The sequence below is a fragment of the Capricornis sumatraensis genome, chromosome 1 (genome assembly GCF_032405125.1).
Source record: "Capricornis sumatraensis isolate serow.1 chromosome 1, serow.2, whole genome shotgun sequence".
Classification (NCBI taxonomy): Eukaryota; Metazoa; Chordata; class Mammalia; order Artiodactyla; family Bovidae; genus Capricornis; species Capricornis sumatraensis.
This window is the reverse complement of record NC_091069.1, coordinates 100212180-100235505: the sequence shown is the minus strand read 5'-3', so window position 1 is coordinate 100235505 and position 23326 is coordinate 100212180. Positions and strand designations below refer to the sequence as shown.

Sequence of the window (23326 nt, the reverse complement as noted above, 5' to 3'; positions counted from 1 at the left end):
TTACTCTCTAAGGTGATTTTATCAACTACTGTCTCCTAAATTGACATTTCATATAGTCAGTTACAAACTAGCGCTTTTAATTTCAGAACAATTCTTGTGCAAACCCACCTCTGCTCTGCCTCCCTCGTAACCCTAACCCTCTGCATCTCTGCAGCTAGCTGATCGCTGCCGCCGGGAAAGGCTCTCTGCTCCCTCCAGGCCGGGAGGCGCGTAGGTCATCTCCGGGCTGCCAACCAGGCTCACTAGTTCAGGCAATGCTGGCTGAATCACTGAGCGACTGGGCGAAACAGAAAGGCATCTTCTCTGCCTACCCTGGCCCGGTCCACCTGGGGACCAGGATCCCATTTTCTCTGAAGACTTAAACGCGAACCGCAAGCCCCTCCCACCCTCGTTCGCGCGCAGGAGGTGGAGACCGACGATAGGAAGCTGCGAGGGAGAGCGCGACGCCCGAGGCCCCGCCCCAGAGGCCTTCACGCCTTTTTCCCCACGGCGCGCGCTGCTTGCGTCACAGCAGCGCCTCTTCCTTCCCCCGCCGCCAGGTAACCCGGAAGTTGTACTTGCGAGGCTGCTTTCCTTCTCCCACAATCCCTCGCGCTCTTCCTTTCCATCCCCGGCCTTGCAGGGTGAGTATGGCTGTGGAGTTTTGTCTGCAGTAATCCGGCGCCATCCTCTACCTGGATTGTGCTGACCAGGCCGGCAGGCTCTGTCCTGAGCTGGTCTGGGACCCCGCGTCCCCGGCGCACGGGAATCTGCGCTGCATTTAAGGGCTCCCTGAGCCTGAGAGAGAGGGGCCAGGCTTGGGGGAACCCGAGCTGCAAGGGTTTCCGGGGCGGGGGCACCTAAGGGATACGGATACTTGGGCCGCGGGGTAGCCGACTTGTGTCTACCCAGACCTGGGGCTTCAGGGACCTGGCCGGACCTTCTGTCCCCGGAAACCGTACCGAGGGCGGCTGCGTGAGGCCGGGCCGGGAGGGAGGGCTTCACTTAGGTTTGACGCACTCGCCCTGAGCTGCTTTGTCGCCTGGGTTTGTTTAGATGGCTCCCGCAAAGAAGGGCGGCGAGAAGAAGAAGGGCCGGTCCGCCATCAACGAGGTGGTCACAAGAGAATACACCATCAACATTCACAAGCGCATCCATGGAGTGTGAGTACCCCTGCGGCCTGCCGCTGCCCCTGCTGTTGGGGGCTCCCGAAATCACGGTCTGGTGGTCCTTGAGTCTGTCTAGCTTGAAGGCTGGGTGGGCCAGAAATTACGCATTAATGCTGCGAAAGCTGGTCTGTTTCCATGGACCCTGTTTAAGCTTTATAGGATTTAAAGGGAAATGCCTCAGAGGTTGATACCTAGAAACGGGAGATAGAACGGTGAGGTTTCTGAGAGAGCCAATTGGGGAGATATGGAGGTGATTAAACCAGTCCACTCGTTGCTCTGTCGTTGAATAAAACCCTGGCAGGCCTGAGGGTTGTGCAGGAGGGAACGCTGATGTGTCTAGGTCTTTGTAGTCAGGTTCACTAGTTAATTGAAGCCGGACCGGCCAAAAACGCGAACGCTGTGATGCGGTTTCTTTAGTTCCCTGACCCACACAGATGGGTACTGATACTGGGAATGAAACCGTTGTAGAGACCAGGAAAGGATGTGTCGGTGAAGTTGTTTGCTGGGATGACACCTGGAGGTTGTGCATTGGCGATACACAGGAATATTGGGGGTGATTTCCAACGTCCAGGTTCTTGGTGGTGGTCTCTGGAGGTTTGGTTGTAGTGCCTTTCTTTACTTCACATGGTGCTGACTGGTGACACTGGAGACTGCATCTTTTCTTGAATGCTGCTGTTTGGAGTTTTTTTAACAGCAAACTTTGCCCTGCAAAAATTTCTTTGTCGGTCTCTGCTGTATCTGGACAGCTGATTTTCTGAGGGACCTACATGTGGCAGTGACCCCTACATGTGGCCTGGCACTCCCGGCCAGGTGTTGATCATGTGTGAGCCAGGCAGTATTGTGTATGTGGAGTCTTTCCATTTGGGGCGTGGTGGATTCATGTGGGGAGCACGTTGAGCACATAAGTGTGTCTTGGGGTCTGGGTTCAACAGGAAACCGAAAGATCCTGCCCTCCTAGCTTAGGAGGAGGAGGTAGACAAGCATCCAGAGAGAAAAGGATGAAGAGTAAGTCCTAGGGTGATGTTTTACAGGCCACACAAGTTAACCAGGCCTTAGAAGAGTGGGTGTGAGCCATCGCAGGTGGATGAGTTTTTCAGGCATTTTTGTTACAAAAGCCCTAAGTGAAGACCTTCACAGTACTAAATGAATGGGTTTTTAGTTCCTGATGGGCAACAATTGGCAGTTCTTTGTTCGTTCATTTTACTGCCTAGGATTTCACATTCTTGTGTTTTTCTTGCCTCTGCAGCTGATCTCTGTTTCTCCTCACATCCCATCCTCTTAATATTGAGTCCAGGACTCAGCCCTTCTCTAACTATGCTTGGTAATAGCAGCTAGTTTTAGGGCCTCTTATGTCCAGCTGCTGTTAAGGTGCATACATGGTTTTTAACAGGCATTTCAAATTTTACATAACCCTGAGCCAAACTCCTGTGTCCATGCTGCCCCCACACACTTTCCAGGTTCCCTGCAGCCTTCCCTTTTTGTTGGCAAGTGAGCATGTCCTCTTGGGTCTGCCTTCCTCAGCCTGAGTACATTGGTCCCACCACCAAGAAAACAAGAACTGTTTCCTTGATGGGCTCCTGGTTCCCTCCTCCACTCCAAACACCTGGGCCTCCATTGGCTTCCCATCTTACCATCTTAAGAGGCCAGAGTTCTGCTATGATTCTACATGGGTTGGCTACTTAATCATAGCTGGCAAGTATCTGATTCAGGGCAGCAGTTTGAGCTTAGTCTTACCCACCCCCATAATGCTTTTTCTCACAGGTAGCTAAACAGGCACCGTCATCTTTGGATCTTGACTTCAGTATCTGGCCATCTTAACTTAAACATGCAGTCCCCTTCCCTATTCCTCTCCTTTCTCTGGTTTTTTCTTTGTAGCATTTTTTTTCTGGGTAGTTAAATATTTAAGTGAATGAAGCTAGCTTGTTTGATGGGTTCAAGGAGGCTGGGGAGGGGCCCGATATGGTAACTGATAAGGCTCTTCCTGACATTCACAGTCTGTTTAGCTTTTGGTCTCTGCCCCCACTTGGAATAGCCTTCACTTAACCAACTGCTTGATCATTTCAGCCATTAATAGAGTTCTGCTCTCTCACACTTTGTATTTAACTGAAAGCATGAAATTCAAGCATTGGGGAAGGAAATGGCAACCCACTCCAATGTTCTTGCCTGGAGAATCCCAGGGATGGGGGAGCCTGGTGGGCTGCTGTCTATGGGGTCGCACAGAGTCGGACACGACTGAAGTGACTTAGCAGCAGCAGCAGCAAGGAATTTATGTATCCGTATCTAAACAACAGGTTAATAGTGCCTGATACATGCTGAGAAATCCGAAGCGTTAACTGTTGGCCTTTTGTTTTTTGAGAGGAAATCGGTCCATCTCAAACCCCTTGTCTTTAATCATAGACCAAGTTAATAAGGGACCTTTAAGTTAGTATTGAGTGATTGCCGAAACCTGATGACATAGTGTTTACTTCAGTGCTGTGTGCTTTGTGTTCAAGCGTATTCTAACCTCCTCTGATCTCTGTGGCAGATGGTATCAGAGCTTGAGGGTATTTTTGCTTTGTCAGAAAAAGAGAAAGTGTTGTCCAGTGTATATATTAGCATCTTTCAAGGATCATAGAGCCCTTGTTCTGCATTACTGGAAGTAGATTGTGCATAGAAGATTACGATTGTGTAACTGGCAGGCATGACATGGTGGTGAAGGATTACTCCTGTGTTGTTAGAGGTTTAGTTTAGATTTGTTTTATGAAAACTCGCTGTATTGTATGTTTAATTTTGTACTCACTTCATTCACTTACTTTTGAATCTCAGGGGTTTCAAGAAGCGTGCCCCTAGGGCACTCAAAGAAATCCGGAAGTTTGCCATGAAGGAGATGGGAACCCCGGATGTGCGCATAGACACCAGGCTCAACAAAGCCGTCTGGGCCAAAGGGATCAGGTACTGAGTGTCTGGGTATGAGATTTCACCATTCCACTGAGCTAACACACACGATGTATAAGAAAAAGATCACGTAGCCGTGGCTCAGGGAGTAAGTAGGGTAGCATCTGTGGGGAGGCCTTTTAACCTGGTGTTGAACTGAGACCTGGGGGAGTCAGCAGTGTGCAGATCAGGTAAGCGCATCACACACAGAGAACAAACGTGACCTGGGAACAGCGGTTGGTTAAAGTGGGGTAGACAGTGTGATTTGAGAACAGTGAGTGAGGATGGACTTGGGCAGCAGACAGACCTTGTAGGTCATGGTGTGGAGTCTGGCTTTCTCTAGACCGAAGAGCAGTGTCCACGGTGGGGGTGGGCTACAGGCCAGAGACTCCTAGCAGTTATACAGTGCACAGAGCGGCCAGCCACACACAACGCATATGAGAAATGGTGCGGCCAGGCCTCAGCGATGCTCAGGCTGCGAAGTCCCGCTTGTAGGCAGATTTGGGGGTTGCTGTAAAGCACAGTTAAGGGGCCAGGGTAGAAGTGGGGCCGGAGGGTTTGAGACAAGCAGGGTGGGGGCACTGTCTGCATCTGGGTGGTCTTTTAACATTGCGGTTGGATGCAGCGACAGGGACCTGAGCTTTAGCCCTGCAGTGGGCTATCGTGGCGGGGATTGTCTCATGAAGGAGCTGTCTGTGGGCTCCCTTGAGATGGGGAGAGGGGTGTTCCATGAACTGAGAGAAGTTTCAGGTCAACAAAAGAGTGGGTGCAGTCAGCTGTGATGCTGCTGAGGAGGTTGGTGAGCTAGGAGGAGGATTGTGTGCGTGAGGCCAGAAAACTGAACGTTCAACAGTCGGACGTGTTCACCTAGTGCTGCTTGGGATTTAACGTAGCTCCCATAGCCAACATTTATGACATTTTGCTGAGGTCACTGCTTGGCAGTGGTGGCTGCCAGCTGAGACAGGTACATCCCAAGCATGCTCAGTCATGTCAAACTTTGTGAGACCCCATGGACCCTTGCCAGGTTCCTCTGTCCATGGGATTCTCCAAGCAAGATTACTGGAGTATTCTGGTATTGGATTGCCATTTCCACCTCCACATCCCAAGACACCTGTGTGTTCTATTTTTCAGGAATGTCCCATACCGGATCCGTGTGCGGTTGTCCAGAAAACGTAATGAAGATGAAGACTCGCCAAACAAGCTCTATACTTTGGTTACCTACGTGCCCGTCACCACTTTCAAAAGTAAGGTCTACTTCATTTTTTAAATCCTTGGCCCTGTTAGAACCTGAGTTCATTCGTTCAGCAAAGTAGGGATGTAAGCAAGAGGCATAGTCAGTAAACCTTTTTTTGGGGAAATGCAAAAGGATACAGAACACGTCTGTATCTGGGTTGGGAAAGGTCATTCAGAATAATCCTTGCCTAAGCCCTTGCAGAAAAGGTTCTTGTGTGTGTGTGTGGAAGGTGACCGGCTGTCGCTTCTCTTGCAGATCTACAGACAGTCAATGTGGATGAGAACTAATAATTGCTGATGGTCGAATAAAATTATTGAACTGCCTTCGCATCTTGATTTTCCTTTTCTAGTTGGAGGTAAAGTAGGTTTGTGTATCTTAAAGCATTTCCCAGTTACAGGGTCATCTGGAGAGCATGTCCCAGCTGCCATGCCTGGGCCCCTTCTCCCAGCAGTTTTAAAAGACTAAACTGGTAGGCTTTTGAGGGTCTTAGATTTAATGAAAGAGGTACAGTTTGTCGCGTTTAGCTCAATTATTTGGTAATCCGATGGGGTGTTTTTACTTCTGATTTGTGCTCAGTTGTTCAGTCCTGTCTGACTACTTGTGACCCCACTGGGCTCCTCTGTGCATGGAATGTTCCAGGCAAGAATACTGGAGTGGGTTGCCATTTCCACATGTAGCTAAAGGTCAGAGGTAACCGTTCTTAAAAGGACAAACAAACGTTAGGTTAAATTTAGCCCAAAACCAAGGTGTTGTGGGGATTATGTTTCATCACTGATGCGGATTAAATGGCATAAAGAGGTGCCCTTTTGAAACCCCACTGATGATGGTAGTGGGGTTGGAGGCTACCTGGAGTGTATGCTGTGAACATCATTGCCGGGGGGCAGGTCTCCAGGTATGCAGTCCAAACCTTAGACACTGAATAAGATACAGACACAAACCAAGTCAGTACAAAACTTTGTTTTTTAAAAAACTTGGAGGCCAACATTGAAAGCGTGGTTTGTACACATTTTTTGGAAGGACCACAAAGTGAATACAACCAAATACATTAACATGGTTTCAATTACCAGCATTGAAACAAAATTAGTGCAAAAAAAGCCAAATACAATTGCACAGATAGTGGCTCTCAAATCTTGAAAGTGAACTCTGTCCCTCCAGTTCAAGTGAAGGATGAGTGCTTGGGCTTCTCTCAACTTGGTTAGTATCACACATCTCTCACTTTTTTAGCTTCCAGCTGCGACAGAACACTAGCTCTAGCACTGACAGTGTCTAAACAAATGCTGGGTGTTGCATCAGTGACCCGCCCCCCCAGACACAGTGTGTACCCAGCTTGTAAAGAAGTCTCACGGTGAGCTAGACAAACCTGGCTTCCTGGGCTCACCACACCCGGGGACCTGGTCTCTGCTTTGGTATGGAGATTGGGTCTCAGCCAACAGCTGTCCTACGGGCTGCTCAGCTTGACCTCAGGCTGTGGCTGGCGGCTCATTTCACAAGTCTTGAGGCTGTACTGATTGAGCTTGGCGTTTTCAAGTTTGGATTTAATGTCCAGTGGCTTTTCAAAAAAGTTGACTAGTGACTGTTCAGTCAGAAGTGAGGCTAAAATATGTTCAAGGGAGACGGTCCAGTCCCCTTGTGCCTCCTCAGGAAATGCCTGGGGCTCCTGAGGACTCTGCCCTGCGTCACTGTCCGCAAACACCAAGTCCTGCTCAGAAGAGGGGGAAGGAGCCGAGGCCTGCAGCTCCTCCCCGCCTTCCTGGGAGCTGCTCCCAGAGCTGCTGCCGCGCTGGCCCACCTCCCCGATCTGCAACAGCAGCGTGGTTACTGTGGCGATGGCTTGGTACAGGTCATTCTCTTCCGGGTCTTCGTGGAACATACTGTACAAAGTCTTACAGAACTGGATAAACTCTCTCTGGAAATGTGAGGGGAATAAAGTGTGAATATAACTAACAACATGTTTTTTGTTTTAAAAATTTACACTTGGTTCTCTGATCAAAGTATATAGTACTTCTTGAAGCAGAAAATAAGAGCTATTCTTGGCCCTTGAAGACTCACCAAGTCCAGGGGATTTCCACACACCGTGTAGACTTAAGCTGTCTTTACAGCAGTTATTAAAAATGTTATACCCTTCAACCCAGGAAAACAACTTGTGAGAATATATTCAGAAGCTCTGCATAGAGATGTGTTTTATGAGGATGCGAAGGCTAGGGTTTTTAGCAGAAAAAGGTTGGAAACAGCCTAAATGTTAGGACTGAAATAATCTTATTAGACTTGTTAATCTGGTGAAAATACCAACAGTGATGGCTTGTGCCCTCAGGCTACACACACTCCTGCCCAAATTCAGAGTCTTTATGTCACAGTAGAGGTGGGACTCAGCTTCAGGGTCACTCTAGGAACAGGAAAATGGTTTGAGCTACTAATTTAGCATTTAAGGTTCAAAAGGAATATCTATGATAACTGGAGGTACAACTGACACACTGAAATTTAACATTACATCCAGAGAGTAGAATGAATGTTTGAAAGCCACTCAGTGGAGCAACAGTGTTTCATGATCAAAAAGAAAATTGCTAAAATCCCACTCCTGGGGTCTCACAGGAGTACCAGAGGGATTTAAGTCCTATAAGAAAGGGAGGTTTTCAATTTGAAGCCATATCAGTACACTGTAATATGTAGTCAGCGATTTTCAAGAAACGACAGTTTTTATATGAAAAATTCTGTGTCCACAGTCTCCCAAATAGCTTCTAGTGCTCCAGGGAATGAATATGCATCACAACCTGGTAAGTGAATTTGATACAGAAACTCTGAGGATATGAAATGTGTGCTAGCATCCTGTTCTGAAGAGTGGTCAACATTTGAATAGCTGAATGGATCACAATTTAAATATTTCCTATTTAAATGTCACAATGTTTAAAATGTCTTAAAGATCCTTTGATTACAGCTTAGGAGGTAAGGCTTAATTAAAAAGCTTACCACTGAACACATCACTTGGTAAAGCAGTAAATTCTCTGCACTGAATAAAGTCCATACCTGGCTCATTTTGGGCAACTCTTTCTCAGTTTTGTCTTTCTCTTTTGCCAAATCTTTAATCATCTGCTTCAGCTGTTTCTGATAATCAACTGTATCACCTTGAGACAAAGGAAAGTATAGATTTCAGTCTAAAAAATTAAGAGATACTAAGGGAACATTTCATGCAAAGATGAGCACAATAAAGGGCGGAAATGGTACACATCTAACAGGAGCAGAAGATACTAAGAAGAGGCGGCAAGGATACACGGAAGAACTAGACTTCACAACCCAGATAACCACGATGGTGTGATCACTCACCTGGAGCCAGACATCCTGGGATGCGAATTCAAGTGGGCCTTAGGAAGCATCGCTATGAGCAAAGCTAGTGGAGGGGATTAAATTCTAGTTGAGCTATTTCAGATCCTAAATGATGATGCTGTGAAAGTGCTGCACTCAATATGCCAGCAAATTTGGAAAACTTAGTAGTGGCCACAAGACTAGAAAAGGTCAGTTTTCATCCCAATCCCAAAGAAAGGCAATGCCAAAGAATGCGCAAACTATTGCACAATTGCACCCATGTCACGTGCTAGCTAAGTAATGCTCAAAATTCTCCATGCCAGGCTTCAACTGTACGTGAACTTTCAGATGTTCAAACTGGATTTAGAAAAGGCAGGAGAACTAGAGATCAAATTGCCAAGATCTGTTGGATCATTGAAAATGCAAGAGTTGCAGAAAAACGGCTACTTTTGCTTTACTGACTACACCAAAGCCTTTCACTGGATCACAACAAACTGGAAAACTCTTAAGAGATGGGAATATCAGACCACATGACCTGCCTCCTAAGAAATATGTATACAGGTCAAGAAGCAACAGTTGGCATGGAACAACACACTGGTTCCAAATTGGGAAAGGAGTATGTCTAGGCCATATGTTGTCACCCTGCTTATTTAATCTATATGCAGAGTACATGCAAAATGCCAGGCTGGATGAAGCACAGGCTGGAATGAAGATTGCTGGGAGAAATATCAGTAACCTCAGATATGCAGATGACACCACCCTAATGGCAGAAAGCAAGAACTAAAGTGCCTCTTGAAAGAGGAGAGTGAAAAAGCTGGCTTAAAACTCAACATTCAAAAAATTAAGATCATGGCAGCTGGTCCCATCACTTCATGGCAAATAGATGGGGATACAATGGAAACAGTGAAAGATTTTAATTTCTTGGGCTCCAAAATCACTGCAGATGGTGATTGCAGCCATGAAATTAAAAGACACTTGCTCCTTGGAAGAAAAGCTATGACTAACCTAGACAGCTTATTAAAAAGCAGAAACACTACTTTGCCAATAAAGGTCTGTCTAGTCAAAGATAACGGTTTTTCCAGTAGTGATGTGAGAGTTGGACTATAAAGAAAGCTGAGCGCTGAAGAATTGATGTTTTGAACTGTGGTACTGGAGGAGACTCTTGAGTATCTTGGACTGCAAGGAGATGCAACTAATCAATCCTAAAGGAAATCAGTCCTGAATATTCAGTGGAAGGACTGATGCTGAAGCTGAAACTCCAATACTTTAGCCACCTGATGTGAAGAACCAACTCATTGGAAAAGACCCTGATGCTGGGAAAGATCGAAGGTGGGAGGAGAAAGGAACGAAAGGGAGATGGTTGGATGGCATCACCAACACATGAGTCTGAGTAAGCTCTGGGAGTTGGTGATGGACAGAGAGGCCTGGCATGCTGTAGTCCATGGGATTGCAGGGAGTCAGACACGAGTGAGCAACTGAACTGAACTGAAGTAAATTCCATGAAGACAAAAGGAAAATGGAAAGGAATGGTGAGGGGATGAGGGACTCCACTAAGCAAATACCACATACAAACTGAAAAGCAGAGATCAATCTTGTACAAAGGTCTTGTACAAAAAGTGGCCACAAAGAGATGATGATACTGAGTGACCCCTGCAATATTAAAGGAATAAACATGGGAGGATTGAGGGCAGTCACTCAGTACACTGCACCTTGGAAGGTTTTGGCCTCTGAAGCAGTGGTCTCAGTATTTGCTCCTAGGAGGGAGAGGAAGAGACCCTCTGCTTCCAAGAATAGCTGTGAAATCCATTCTTAAAGACTGCAGTGGTGTGCCTGATCAGAACAAAAAGAGGTACGTACCATTGGACTTGCCGAAAACCAGGGGTCTTGACGTTGACAACAGAGGATTCTTCAGTGGTGACTGGCTGTCTCGGTCATTTTCAGTGAGTGCTTTTTAAAAAGTAAATTTATTTAAATTAATTGGAAAAATTATTGTGTCTTAACCAAAACTAACAGTAATTTTACTTTTTAGTTAAGAAAACTGAAGGCTAAGCTAGAAGCCTCCAGTCTGAGGGCTGCAGGGTCCTCCCTGGTCTGAGCCCTGTGTACACCAAGAAGTCAAAAGCATCTGACACACTCATCATGTCTTTTCCCTGATGTCTGTAGGTACTGCAGTGACACAAATTCCTAAGACACTGCCAATACTGACCTAGAAAAATGTCCATGTGGTTAAAAATTGATATTTCCAAATTATAAGTATGTATATACATACACACATAAATTCTAGAAATAACACCTCGATGATGTAATACTGGGTAATTGCTTTAAACTTCTTTTTTTTTCAGTAATTAGCACATCATGGTATACTTAAATAACTTCTAGCAAAAACTGAAAAAAGCTTTCCTGAATTCAAAGCCTGTTACAAGTTTTCTGGAAATATACAAAACTCCAATTATATCAGAACTCTAATACACTGCTGGTGTGAATATGAAATGGGATAACCATTTTGGAAAATAGTTTGGCAGTTATCAAAAATTAAGTCATTAATTTGCCATTTCTACCCAGTTCCACTCCTAGGTATATATCAAATGGAAATGACAACATTCCCACTCAGAACCTGTACACTAATGTTCACAGCAGTATTTGTTCCAAAGAGCCAAAAAGTACAGATTGTTCACCAACTGAGCTATCAGGGAAGCCCCAAACAAACCCAACCAAGTATTCATCAATTGAAATGAACAAATGATGGCAAGCCCAGCAGAGCATCAATTCAGCTGTTGAAAGGAGTAAGCACTGATGTCAAGACATGGATGAACCCTGAAGACATACTGACTGAAAGCAGGCAGACACAAGGGTGCATACAGCGTGACTCCATGTACAGGAAAAGCCCAGAACAGACATCTGAAAGCAGGGGGGAAACGGTGTGGGCTGGGGACAGTAACTAAGGGTGCAGGCTCTTTTAGGGGGGATAAAAATATGCTAAAATTGTGATGATGGTTTGTAATGGGTATACTAAAAATCAGACACTGTACACATCCGGTAAGTCAATTCTATGGTATGTGGATTATAAACCAATAAAGCTGTTACCAAGCAAATTCTAAAAGGGACTGCAAATGAAGGATCCTCGTTTTTTAAATGTTGAAACTTCAAAATACCCATTCACTGAGAATAAATAAAAGGCAAAATTCTGTTGTGATCCAACAAATAGCCACAAGATGGCACAACAGCCTTGATAAGCTACCCTCCTTCCTGCTTGCGAAGTAGGTTTCTGGGGTTTGAAAGGTGGAGGATGCTTGGGGTTGTCTTTTCCATTGGGCTTTATTCACTGCTGCCACCCACCCCCTACCCGCCAAAGTTGTTGAGTCATTTCTTTTTTCCAACTTTGCCCAAAACATATTCTACGCAGTGGCTCATGTGAGAATCCACTCACGCTGAAAGTGAAAGTCACTCAGTTGTGTCCAACTCTTTGTGACCCCATGGACTATACAGTCCATGGAATTCTCCAGGCCAGAATACTGGATTGGGTAGCCTTTCCCTTCTCCAGGGTATCTTCCCAACCCAGGGATTGAACCTAGCTCTCCTGCACTGCAGGCGGATTCTTTACCAGCTGAGCCACAAGGGAAGCCCAAGAATACTGGAGTGGGTAGCCTATCCCTTCTCCAGCGGATCTTCCCAACCCAGGAATCGAACTGGGGTCTCCTGCATTGCAGGCAGATTCTTGACCAACTAGCTGTCAAGGAAGCCCACTCAGACTGAACAGGAGGAAAATTACAAACACTGGATTGTACTTGAGGCAGTCACCATAGAAACTGCTTCCTAGGTAATAGGCACTGGGATGTCAAGCATATACTAGATCCCTACCCTCAAAAGAGCTCAGCATATCAGACAGGAGAAACGTGTACAAAAGTCACTCTAGGAGGATACTTTTATAAAAGAACTAATACACAAATACTGGAGCCCAGAGTGATTAATTTACAGGGTGGGTGAGTATCCAGAGAGGAGGTACGTCAAGCATCAACAGTGACGGGGCCAGAAAAGGCCAGCCAACCTCAGAGCAGTGCTCAACAACGTCTCTCCCCTCCATCTCAGCAGTAAGCACCTGGACCCAAACTGGACCCTAGGGGACAGTGGAGGAGGCTAGGAGCTCACTGGAAAACGCTCATCCTGTTTTCTACTCTTTCAGAAATGTAAGCTACAGTGCGTTAGGAAAAACAGTCCACAGAGTCTATACAATCCTCAAATGTTCCTTCAACCTTTTAAAATGAAATTACGAACTTCTATCAATGTAATCTTGTTCTGACGTACCAGTATACCTGTAAATCACAGTAGGGCACTATACATGGATTAAGAGACAATCCTATTAATGCTTTCACTGTGTCTCACTTCACATTCTGCACAAATTAAAAGTCGGATGAAGGATTTGCATTTGGTTATCTGAAACTCCTGATCTCAGATGTCTGTGTAACGGGTAGATAAGTGCATGGCTTCAACAGACACCCGCACAGACGTCTCCCTGTGGCTGCAGGGACTATCGTTAGTCGGGGCAAATGTCCATTCCCTGCAACAATGTCATCACCACTACTATCTCATCACTTTCTGAATGGGATGCTTGTGGGGGAAAAACACCAGTTCCACTGAAAGCTGCTTATCTCTGGCAGAAGAGGACACAGACTGCTTTCAACACTGTTTGGCCTTCAGGTGCACTTGCCACTACAGTCATCAGAGTAATACCATTTTCCAAGTAAACTTAAGGTTGCTGGGGGGAAGGGGTAATGAGCTTGGGGTGGACATGCACACACTGCTATATTTAAAATAGATAGCCAACAAGGGCCTACTGTATAGCACAGCAGGAGCTCCGCTCAATGTCATGTGGCAGCCTGGATGGGAAAGGAGTTTAGGGGAGAGTGGATACATGTATATGTATGGCTGAGTTCCTTTGCTGTCCACCTGAAACTCACAACATTGTGACCCGGCTATACTCCAATACAAAGGAGAAAGGGAAGGACACCCATCTGAGTGCAGAGTTCCAAAGAACAGCACGGAGAGATAAGAAAGCCTAAGTGAACAATGCACAGAAATACAAAAAACAGTAGAATGGGAAAGGCTAGAGATCGCTTCAAGGAAATTAGAGATACCAAGGGAACATTTCATGCAAAGGTGGGCACAATAAAGGACAGAAATGGCAAGGACCTAAAAGAAGAAGAAGAAAAGATTAAGAGGTGGCAAGAATACACAGAAGAACTGTCAGAAATGGTCTTAACGACCCAGATAACCACAACGGTGTGGTCACTCACCTGGAGCCAGACATCCTGGAGTGGGAAGTCAAGTGGGCCTTAGGAAGCATCAGTATGAACAAAGCTAGTGGAGGAGATGGAATTCCTGAGCTATTTGAAATAGCTATTTCAAATCCTAAAAGGTGATGCTGTGAAAGTGCTGCACTCAATATGCCAGCATTTGGTAGACTTAGTAGTGGCCACAGGACTAGAAAAGGCAAGTTTTCATTCCAATCCCAAAGAAGGGCATTGCCAAACAATGTTCAAACTACTGCATAATTGCACTCATCTCACACGCTAGCAAAGTCATGCTCAAAATTCTTCAAGTGAAGCTGCAACTGTATGTGAACTGAGAACTTCCATATGTAAAAGCTGGATTTAGAAAAGGCAGAGGAAATGCCAACATTGCCAACATCCATTGCATCATAGAAAAAGTAAGAGAATTCCAGAAAAACATCTATTCCTGCTTCGTTGACTACACTAAAGTCTTTGACTGTGTAGATCACAACAAACTGTGGAAAATTCTTAGAGATGGGAATACCAGACCATGTTACCTGCCTCCTGAGAAACCTGTATGCAGGCAAGAAACAACAGTTAGACCCGGACAGGAACAACAGACTGATTCAAAATTGGAGAAGGAATATGTCAAGGCTGTCTATTACCACCTTGTTTATTTAACTTATATGCAGAGTACATCATGCGAAATGCCAGGCTGGATGAAGCACAAGTTGGAATCAAGATTGCTGGGGGAGAAATATCAATAACCACAGATATGCAGATGACCCTAATGGCAGAAAGAGAACAAGAACTAAAGAGCCTCTTGATGAAGGTGAAAGAGGAGTGTGAAAAAGCTGGCTTAAAACTCAATGTTCAGAAAACTAAGATCATGGCATCTGGTCCCATCGCTTCATGGCAAATAGATGGGGAAACGATGGAAACAGTGAGAGACTTTATTTTCTTGGGCTCCCAAATCACTGCGGAGGGTGACTGCAGCCATGAAATTAAACGACACTCCTTGGAAGGAAAGCTACGACAAACCTAGACAGTGTATTAAAAGGCAGAGACATCATTTGCTAACGAAGGTCCGTGTAGTCACAGCTAGTTTTTCCATTAGTCATGTATGGATGTGAGAGTTGGACCATAAAGAAGGCTGAGGGCCAGAGAATTCATGTTTTGAACTGTGGTGCTAGAGAAGACTCTTGAGAGTCCCTCAGATAGCAATGAGATCAAACCAGTCAACCTAAAGGAAATCAACCCTGAATATTCACTGACTGATGCTGAAGCTCCAATACTTTGACCATCTGATGCAAAGAGTTAACTCACTGAAAAGATGCTGATGGTGGGAAAGACTAAGGGGGGAGGTAAAGGGGGCAACAGAGGATGAGATGCTTGGATGGCATCACTGACTCAACAGATATGAGTTTGAGGAAACTGCAAGAGATAGTGAAGGACAGGGAAGCCTGGCGTGCTGCAGTCCACGGAGTCGTAAAGAGCTGGACACAACCGAGCAACTGAACAACAACCAATACAAAATAAAAAGTTAAATTATAATACCACTTTCCATCATATTTTCTTCTTGAAAAAGCCAAACAGTACCTCCCTCTACCTCTACATGGTGGCTAGAAACAGCAATCAACTTCTAACAGCACAGACTTGCATTTGGATCAATTAGGAATTCCAGTATACCCAAGTCATCAGTGGGATAGGAAGATCAACCAGACTCTCCAACTTGTGTCCCAGATATATAATCCAGAAAACCTCCTGAGCTGTGACACATACTGAACACTCACTGGGACCACAAATCCAATCTTAGTGGCTCCTTGACAGTTTGCATAATATCAGGGGTCTTAAGCAACTAGCTTTTCTCTTTTAAAAAGTTGAGTGAAGGAGCTTCCCTGGTGGCTCAGTGGTAAAGATTCTGCCTGCCAATGCAGGAGGCACGAGCTCGATCCCTGATCTGGGAGGACCCCAAGTGCTGAGGAGCAACTAAGCCTGTGAGCCTCAACTACTGAGCCTGTGCTCTAGAGCCTGAGTGCTCTGCAACAAGAGAAGCCACTGAAATGGAAGCTGGGACACTGCAGTACAGAGTAGCCCCTGCTTGCCACAACCAGAGAAAGCCCAAGCAAAAACAGTGACACTCAGCACAGCCAGTAATAAATAAGAAATAAAAATAAAATTATAAGACGTTCAATGCAATCTTTTATTTACACAAAAGGTTCCTTAGGAGGTTTATATTCTACACTATTCTTATTTTTCAAAACCCTCAAGTGATATTTTCAACTCAGGATCCCAGTCCAAAGACCAGACTTACATCTAGCCTCAGCTGTCTGTCACCAAGTTGAATGAGCCTGGTATCATTTCTGATGCAGCTGGCATTAGTACTGCCCAAGTTATCAGATGTAAACTATCACTTCTGGATCCTGTGAGAAGTTGACCTTTGCAAGTTTCCATAGTACAGCATCCATTTTCAGAACCTGAGTCTTCAGACTGACTGTCTCCAGTGTCTGGGGGAAGTTCTTGATCTTTCATGACTGGAGTCATCATTTAGTTCACATATTTCCGTGTTAACTGATAAGCCTTCTTCATGTATGCCAACTGGGTCATGCCCATTAATAATCTGGTCCTTATAGTGATGTAACGATCCTTCAGTCCCTTGGGTTCCAACAGGTATTCTGATGTATCAGCACACTCTCAAGGGCAGGAGATTATAGATTTTATCTTCAGTATCATTTCTTAGTATAACCAGAAGAAAAGGCTGACCAAAAAGTGAAGAACCAATATGGTGGACGTGACCTGGGTGCCACAACTTTTTTCTCAGACAAAGAATAGTTGTCACATGCCATGTATCTTGATAGTAATTTCAAACACATGATTTCCCATTCCAAAATACTACTAAGGTTGTCATCCTCAGTGAATATTCCATGAAATCTATGGTTTTATATCAGTAGTCATTGTTGTTCAGGCACTAAAGTCGTGTCCAACTCTTTGTGACCCTGTGGACAGTAGCCCCCAGGCTTCTCTGTCCATGGGATTTTTCAAGCAAGAATACTGGAGTAGGTTGCCATTTCCTTCTCCAGGGAATCGTCCCGACCCAGAGACTGAACCCGGGTCTCCTGTATCTCCTGCACTGGCAGGTGGATTCTTTACCACTGAACTACATGGGCTTCCCATATATATTAATATCAGTACTTATGGGTCTTATCTGCAGGTACTCTGGACAAAGCAGACAATGTCATGCAAAGATTTAGTGTATGTCAGTGTTGGTGGCAGAGCAGAGAGCATAGCCGCCTTGCAAAGATCTAGTATATTTTCAGTTGTACTGCACAGACTTTGAAAGTGGAGCCATTCTGTCAATGAACTTGAACTTCCAAGGTGCACTCTTTAACCAAGGGCAATGGAACAAAATACATTTTGCCGAGTAACAAAATGGGTCAAATGGTACTGAAATCTTAGCATGCTCAGGACTTTTTAATATTGGTTTTCATACTAATATTATATTGAAATGTCTCCATGCAACTCCTGATTAGGATTTTAAAATAATAACCTCTTCAAATGGACTATCACCATCACTGAGAAACTATTTGGACAAGAAGGTAGAAGCAAATGGCATTTTGCTGTTACTTGATGGAAACTGCTATCTTGCCAGTTCTGAGAATTTGAATGGTTCAAATGTTTTTGTTTTATTTCAAGCATATGATGATTCTCCCTTACTAACAAATCTGAGTTTTTTTGATAATACGACTGAATTTCCGTTTTCTGTTTTTAGTTTTTATTCATTTGGCTGCACTGGGTCTTAGGTACAACGTGCAGGATCTTTGCTCTTAGCTGCAACACACAGAATCTAGTTCCTTGATCAGGGAAGTCCCATAATATGAGTGAATTTTCAATCCAGCCAACATTTTTTCATATCAAGTATTTAAAAATTTATACAAATATTGATATAAACTTCTCATTTATATAGATATTGCTGTTTTAGTCTATAATTATGCTTGAGGATTCAAATTATAATACTGACGAAACATCATTAATGGAGCGTTTATAACCTCATATTTTTCTAAGATGAATTTCTGCTTTGAATCCATACTTTGTCAGTGCACATTCATGGTTTCATGTGCTTTTCCAATTCTCAATGAAGTTCACTCAGGTTTTCAACATTTTAAGTCCTTTTTAAAATAACTACCTTTGAGACTTCCCTGGTCCAGTGGTTAGGACTCTGTGCCTCTGCTGCAGAGGGGTACAGGTTTGATCCCCAGTCAGGGAACTAACAGCTGGCACGATGTGCAGCGCAGCAAAATACAACTGTCTTTAATAAAGATAGTTGGAATAATAGTTAGAGTCATCTGTAACATTTTCCTTTTTAACTCAGCTTTTTAAAGACACTTGTTTTTGGCTGTGCTGCGTCCTCGCTGCTGCACAGGCTTTTCTCTGGTTGTGGCGAGGTACTCGGCTGCACACGGGCTTCTCAGTGTGGTGGCTTCTCTCATTGCAGAGCACAGGCTGCAGGTGCACAGGCTTCAGTAGCTGTGGCGTGTGGGATCAGTGTTCACAGTTCCCGGGCTCGAGAGCACGGGCTCAACAGTTGTGGCACAGGGGCTTAGTTGCTCTGAGGCATGAGGATCCTCCTGGATCAGGGATCGAACCCATGTATCCTGCATTGGCAGGAGGATTCTTTACCACTGAGCCACCCAGCTCAACTCCTGAAAAAACTCTTCTTTTGGACAGCAAATGCACTCTTGCATGTAAACAACCTCAGGAAGAAATCTCTACTTCCTCACCCAAAGCTGAACACAAAGCCTGAAGCAGCTCCAGTTTCACTTAAGTCATCCTCTTGAAAACATCCCTTCACATGGATGCAGAGCCGCAGGGACACCTCTGGGAGCTGCGCTGCAAGTCTGACGATGTATTCCCTGCATCCCGGAGCTCCCAGGGGCAACAGAGCCAGCGCTCTCAGCTCCACTCTCAACAGGCTCTCTTACAGGAAGCCTCCGATGCCTCATTCATTTGTCTTCATTTATCAATTCCAATACATCATTCTCATTAGCTGGTTTTGATGCTTCTTCCTAATGGATCTAATGTTCTTCCAGGAAGTTGTCTTCTGGAAGTGCAATTAGTGCAACTAGCTGGGTAAAATGACCAATACCTACATATAGATCAATTTTTTGCAATGAAAACTCCAGGTTTAGTAATCTTCTAGAATACTGTTCATCCCTGTACCACCTGATGTGGTATCAGATCATCTGGAATATTTCTCTTCCATCTGTTAAACAATGTTATGTACAGTGGAACCCCCAATAAGACTGTGAGCTGATTTTTCAGCAGAAACTGCAGGCCAGAGGGAGTGGCACAATGCTTTCCAAGTGCTAAAAGGAAAAAACACAACCAAGAGTATTACACCCACCAAGGTTATTATTCAGAACTGAAGGGGAGATAAACCATTTCCAAACAACAGATAAAGGCCTTTACCACCACTGAACCAGCCTTATAAGAAAGGTTAAATGGACTTCTTTAAGCTAAAAAGAAAAAGCCCTAACTAGCAACAAGAAAACATAGCAGAGTCAAAATCTGACTGATAAAAGCACTATAAAGATTGCTCAACCACCTCCAAAGTTAGTAAAATGGTGAAAAGACAAAAGTAGTACAATTAAGTAAAGCATCATAGGCCAAAGGACATAAAAAAATTAAATATGTAAAACTTCACATCTAAAGTAAAATGTAGCAAGAGGGAGTAAAAATACATAATTCTTAGAATATGTGTAAACTTAAATTGCTATCAAACCTGATTGGTATAGATCTGTATATATCTATGTATAAATATCTATCTATATCTATAGGCTATCATATAGTGAAACTTGTGATAACCACACACCAAAAACCTACACAAAAGATGAGAAAGACATCTAAATGTAACACCACAGGGCATCAAACCACAAGGGAAGAGAGAAAAAAGGAAAAGAACTACAACAAGCAATTAACAAGACAGCCCTAAGTATATGTCTATCAGTAATTACTTTAAATGTAAACAGACTAAATTCTCCAATAAAGAAACAGAGTGACTGAATGGATGAAAAAACAAGACTCATCCATATGCTGCCTACAAAAGGCTCACTCAGACAGTAGGCCACAAGCTGAAAGTGATGGAATGGAAAATACAGTCCCTGCAAAAAACAGACTAAAACAAAAGCTGGAAAGGGGTCAATCCGACAAGAAGATATAACGTGTAAGCACTGGTGCAACCCAGGAGAGGCACACCTAAATAAATAAGGCAGATATTAACAGACCTAAAGGGAGAAATCGACAGCAATACAGCACACTAGTCAGGGACTTTAAGACCTCACTTACATTAATGGATAGAACATCGAGACAGAAAATCAGTAGTGAAGCATCAGCCTTAAACCACACGTATATACAACACATTCCATCCCAAAGTTGCAGAATACATATTCTCACGTACACAAGGAACATTCTCCAAGAAAACAAGTTTCAATAAATTTAAGAAGACTGAAATCATACCAAGCATTTTTTCCAACCCCATTAGTATGAAACTAGAATTACCAAACAAACAAACAAACTGGAAAAACCACAAATTATGTGGAGGTTAAAAAACCAGTAGGTCAAGAAAGAAATCAAGGAGAAAATTTTAAAAATACCTTGAGACAAATGAAAATGGAAATATAACATTTCAAATTCTACAGGATACAGCAAAAGCAATTCTAATGGAAATGTGCAAGGAGATCCAACCAGGCCATTCTGAAGGAGATCAGCCCTGAGTGTTCTTTGGAGGGAATGATGCTGAAGCTGAAACTCCAGTACTTTGGCCACCTCATGCGAAGAGTTGACTCATTAGAAACGACTCTGATGCTGGGAGGGATTGGGGGCAGGAGGAGAAGGGGACGACCGAGGATGAGATGGCTGGATGGCATCACGGACTCGATGGTCGCGAGTTTGAGTGAACTCCAGTTAGTGATGGACGGGGAGGCCTGGCGTGCTGCGATTCATGGGGTTGCAAAGAGTCGGACACAACTGAGCAACTGGACTGAACTGAACTGAACAGCAATAAATGAAATAGAGATTAAAAAGACACTAGAAAAAGTCAATAAAAGTAAGACCTGTTTCTTGGAAAAGATCAACAAAATTGACAAACCTTTACCTAGTCTTACCAAGAAAAAGAGAGCACAAAGTCAGAAATGAAAGAGAAGTTACATCTGACATCACAGACAAAAGGTCATGAGAAACTCATATGAACAATTATACAACAAAATGAATAACCTAGAGGAAGAGGATAAATTCCTAGAAACATAGAGTCCTCCAAGACTGAATCATGAACAAACAAGACCTCAACAGATCAATAGTACATGAAGTATGGCAAAACCCTTCACAATCTTGTAAAGAAATTATCCTCCATTGAAATAATTTAAGAAGAAAAGAACATTGAGTCAGCAATTGATGCTAAAGCTCCAATACTTTGGCCACCTGCTGGGAAGAGCCAACTCATTGGAAAAGACCCTGATGCTGGGAAAGATTGAAGGCAGGAGAAGGGGGCGACAGAGGATGTAATGGTTGGGTGGCACCACTGACTCGATAGACATGAGTTTGAGCAAACTCCAGGAGATAATGAAGGACAGGGAAGCCTGGCACACTACAGTCCATGGGGTCACAAAGGATCGGACATGACTGAGTGGCTTAACAACAACAAACAAAATCCCAGGACCAGATGGTTACACTAGTGAATTCTACATTTAAGATTTAATAACTAAACTTCTCAAACTCGAAAAAGACTGAAGAGAGAATGGTTCAAAAGTCATTTGAAAAGGCCTGAATTACCCCCATATCAAAACCAAACAAGTATACCATTAAAGAAAAAAATTATAGGCCCATATCCCTGATGAAAATAGATGTAAAAACCCCGAAGTATGAGCGTATCTAATTCAAACATATATTAAAAGGATTACATACCATGATCAAGTGGGATTTATTACAGGAACGTAAGGATGTATCAACATCCATAAATCAACATGATCCAATCCACCACATTAACAAAATCAAGGATAAAAATTGTATGATTGTCTCAACAGATGCAGAAAAAGCATGACAAAATTCAGTATACATTTATGATAAAAATTCTTAAAGGGTTATTTAGGAAATGTTCAGTTCAATTGCTCAGCCATGTTTAACTCTTTGCAACCCCATGGACTGCAGCACGCCAGGCTTCCCTGTCCATCACCAACTCCCGGAGTTTACTCAAACTCATGTCCATTGAGTTGGTGATGCCATTCAACCATCTCATCATCTGTCATCCCTTTCTCCTCCCACCTTCAGCATCAGAGTCTTTTCCAATGAGTCAGCTCTTCGCATCAGGTGGCCAAAGTATTGGAGTTTCAGCTTCAGCATCAGTCCTTCCAGTGAATATTCAGGACTGATTTCCTTTAAGATGGACTGGTTTGATCTCCTTGCTGTCCAAGGGACTCTCAGATGTCTTCTCCAACAACACAGTTCAAAAGCATCAATTCTTTGGTGCTCAGCTTTCTTTATAGTCCAACTCTCACATCCATACATGACTAATGGAAAAGCCATAGCTTTGACTAGACGGACCTTTGTTGGCAAAGTAATGCCTCTGCTTTTTAATATGCTGTCTAGGTTGGTCATAACTTTCCTTCCAAGGAGCAAGTGTCTTTTCATTTCATGGCTACAGTCACCATCTGCAGTGATTTTGGAAATGTATCTCAAAGTAATAAAGGCCATATGACAAGTACAGCTAACATCATACTCAATGGTGAAAAGCTATAAGCCATTTCCTCTAAGATCAGGAACGAAACAATGATGCCTACTTTTGCCCACTTTTACTCAACATAGTACTGGAAGTGTTTGTCAGACAACTAGGCAGGAACAAGAAATGAAAGGCATCCATGTTGGGAAGGAAGAAGTAAAACTGTCACTATCTGTAGATGACATGACACCATATGTACAAAAGCTTAAGTGAAAGTGAAAGCTGCTCAGTCGTGTCCAACTCTTTGCGACCCCATAGACTATACAGTCCATGGAATTCTCCAGGCCAGAATACTGGAGTGGGTAGCCTTTCCCTTCTCCAAGGGATCTTCCCAACCCAGGGATCAAACCCAGGTCTCCTGCATTGCAGGCGGATTCTTCACCAGCTGAGCCACAAGGGAAGCAGATGACATGATACCATATGCAGAAAACCTTAAAGGTTCCACCAAAACACTCCTGGTATATATGAATTCAGTAAAGTTGCACACATGCACACATACACACAGTAGAACACTACTCAGCCAGAAAAAGGAAGAAAACCTTACCATCTGCAACAATATAGATGGACCTTGAGGGCATTATGCTAAGCCAAATAAGTCAGAGAAAGACAAATATTATACAATTTCTATCATATGTGCCATCTAAAAAATGAAACAAACAAATAAAACTCCTTGATACAGAGGTCAGACTGTTATCAGAGG

The 23326-nt window shown here is 43.9% G+C and overlaps 2 protein-coding genes across 3 annotated transcripts in view; one reads left to right on the top strand and one right to left on the bottom strand.

Moving 5' to 3' along the window:
- The first annotated feature begins 537 nt into the window (after positions 1-537).
- Positions 538-5640, top strand: RPL31 (ribosomal protein L31). Its single transcript, XM_068976282.1, has 5 exons — positions 538-623; positions 1036-1142; positions 3954-4079; positions 5193-5305; positions 5551-5640. Exons 2-5 carry the CDS (start codon positions 1036-1038, stop codon positions 5580-5582), a joined length of 378 nt encoding a protein of 125 aa, XP_068832383.1. The 5' UTR covers positions 538-623; the 3' UTR covers positions 5583-5640.
- Positions 5641-6336: 696 nt separating this feature from the next.
- The window catches only part of TBC1D8 (TBC1 domain family member 8), a 135576-nt gene continuing 118586 nt past the window's right edge, over positions 6337-23326 (bottom strand). For both annotated transcript variants that reach the window (XM_068963912.1, XM_068963921.1), the window contains exons 18-20: positions 10450-10539; positions 8317-8414; positions 6337-7201 (exon numbers count right to left, since the gene is read on the bottom strand). In XM_068963912.1, the coding sequence (XP_068820013.1) occupies positions 6734-7201; positions 8317-8414; positions 10450-10539 (656 nt within the window). In that variant the 3' untranslated portion in view covers positions 6337-6733. The remainder of the gene's footprint in view (positions 7202-8316; positions 8415-10449; positions 10540-23326) is intronic.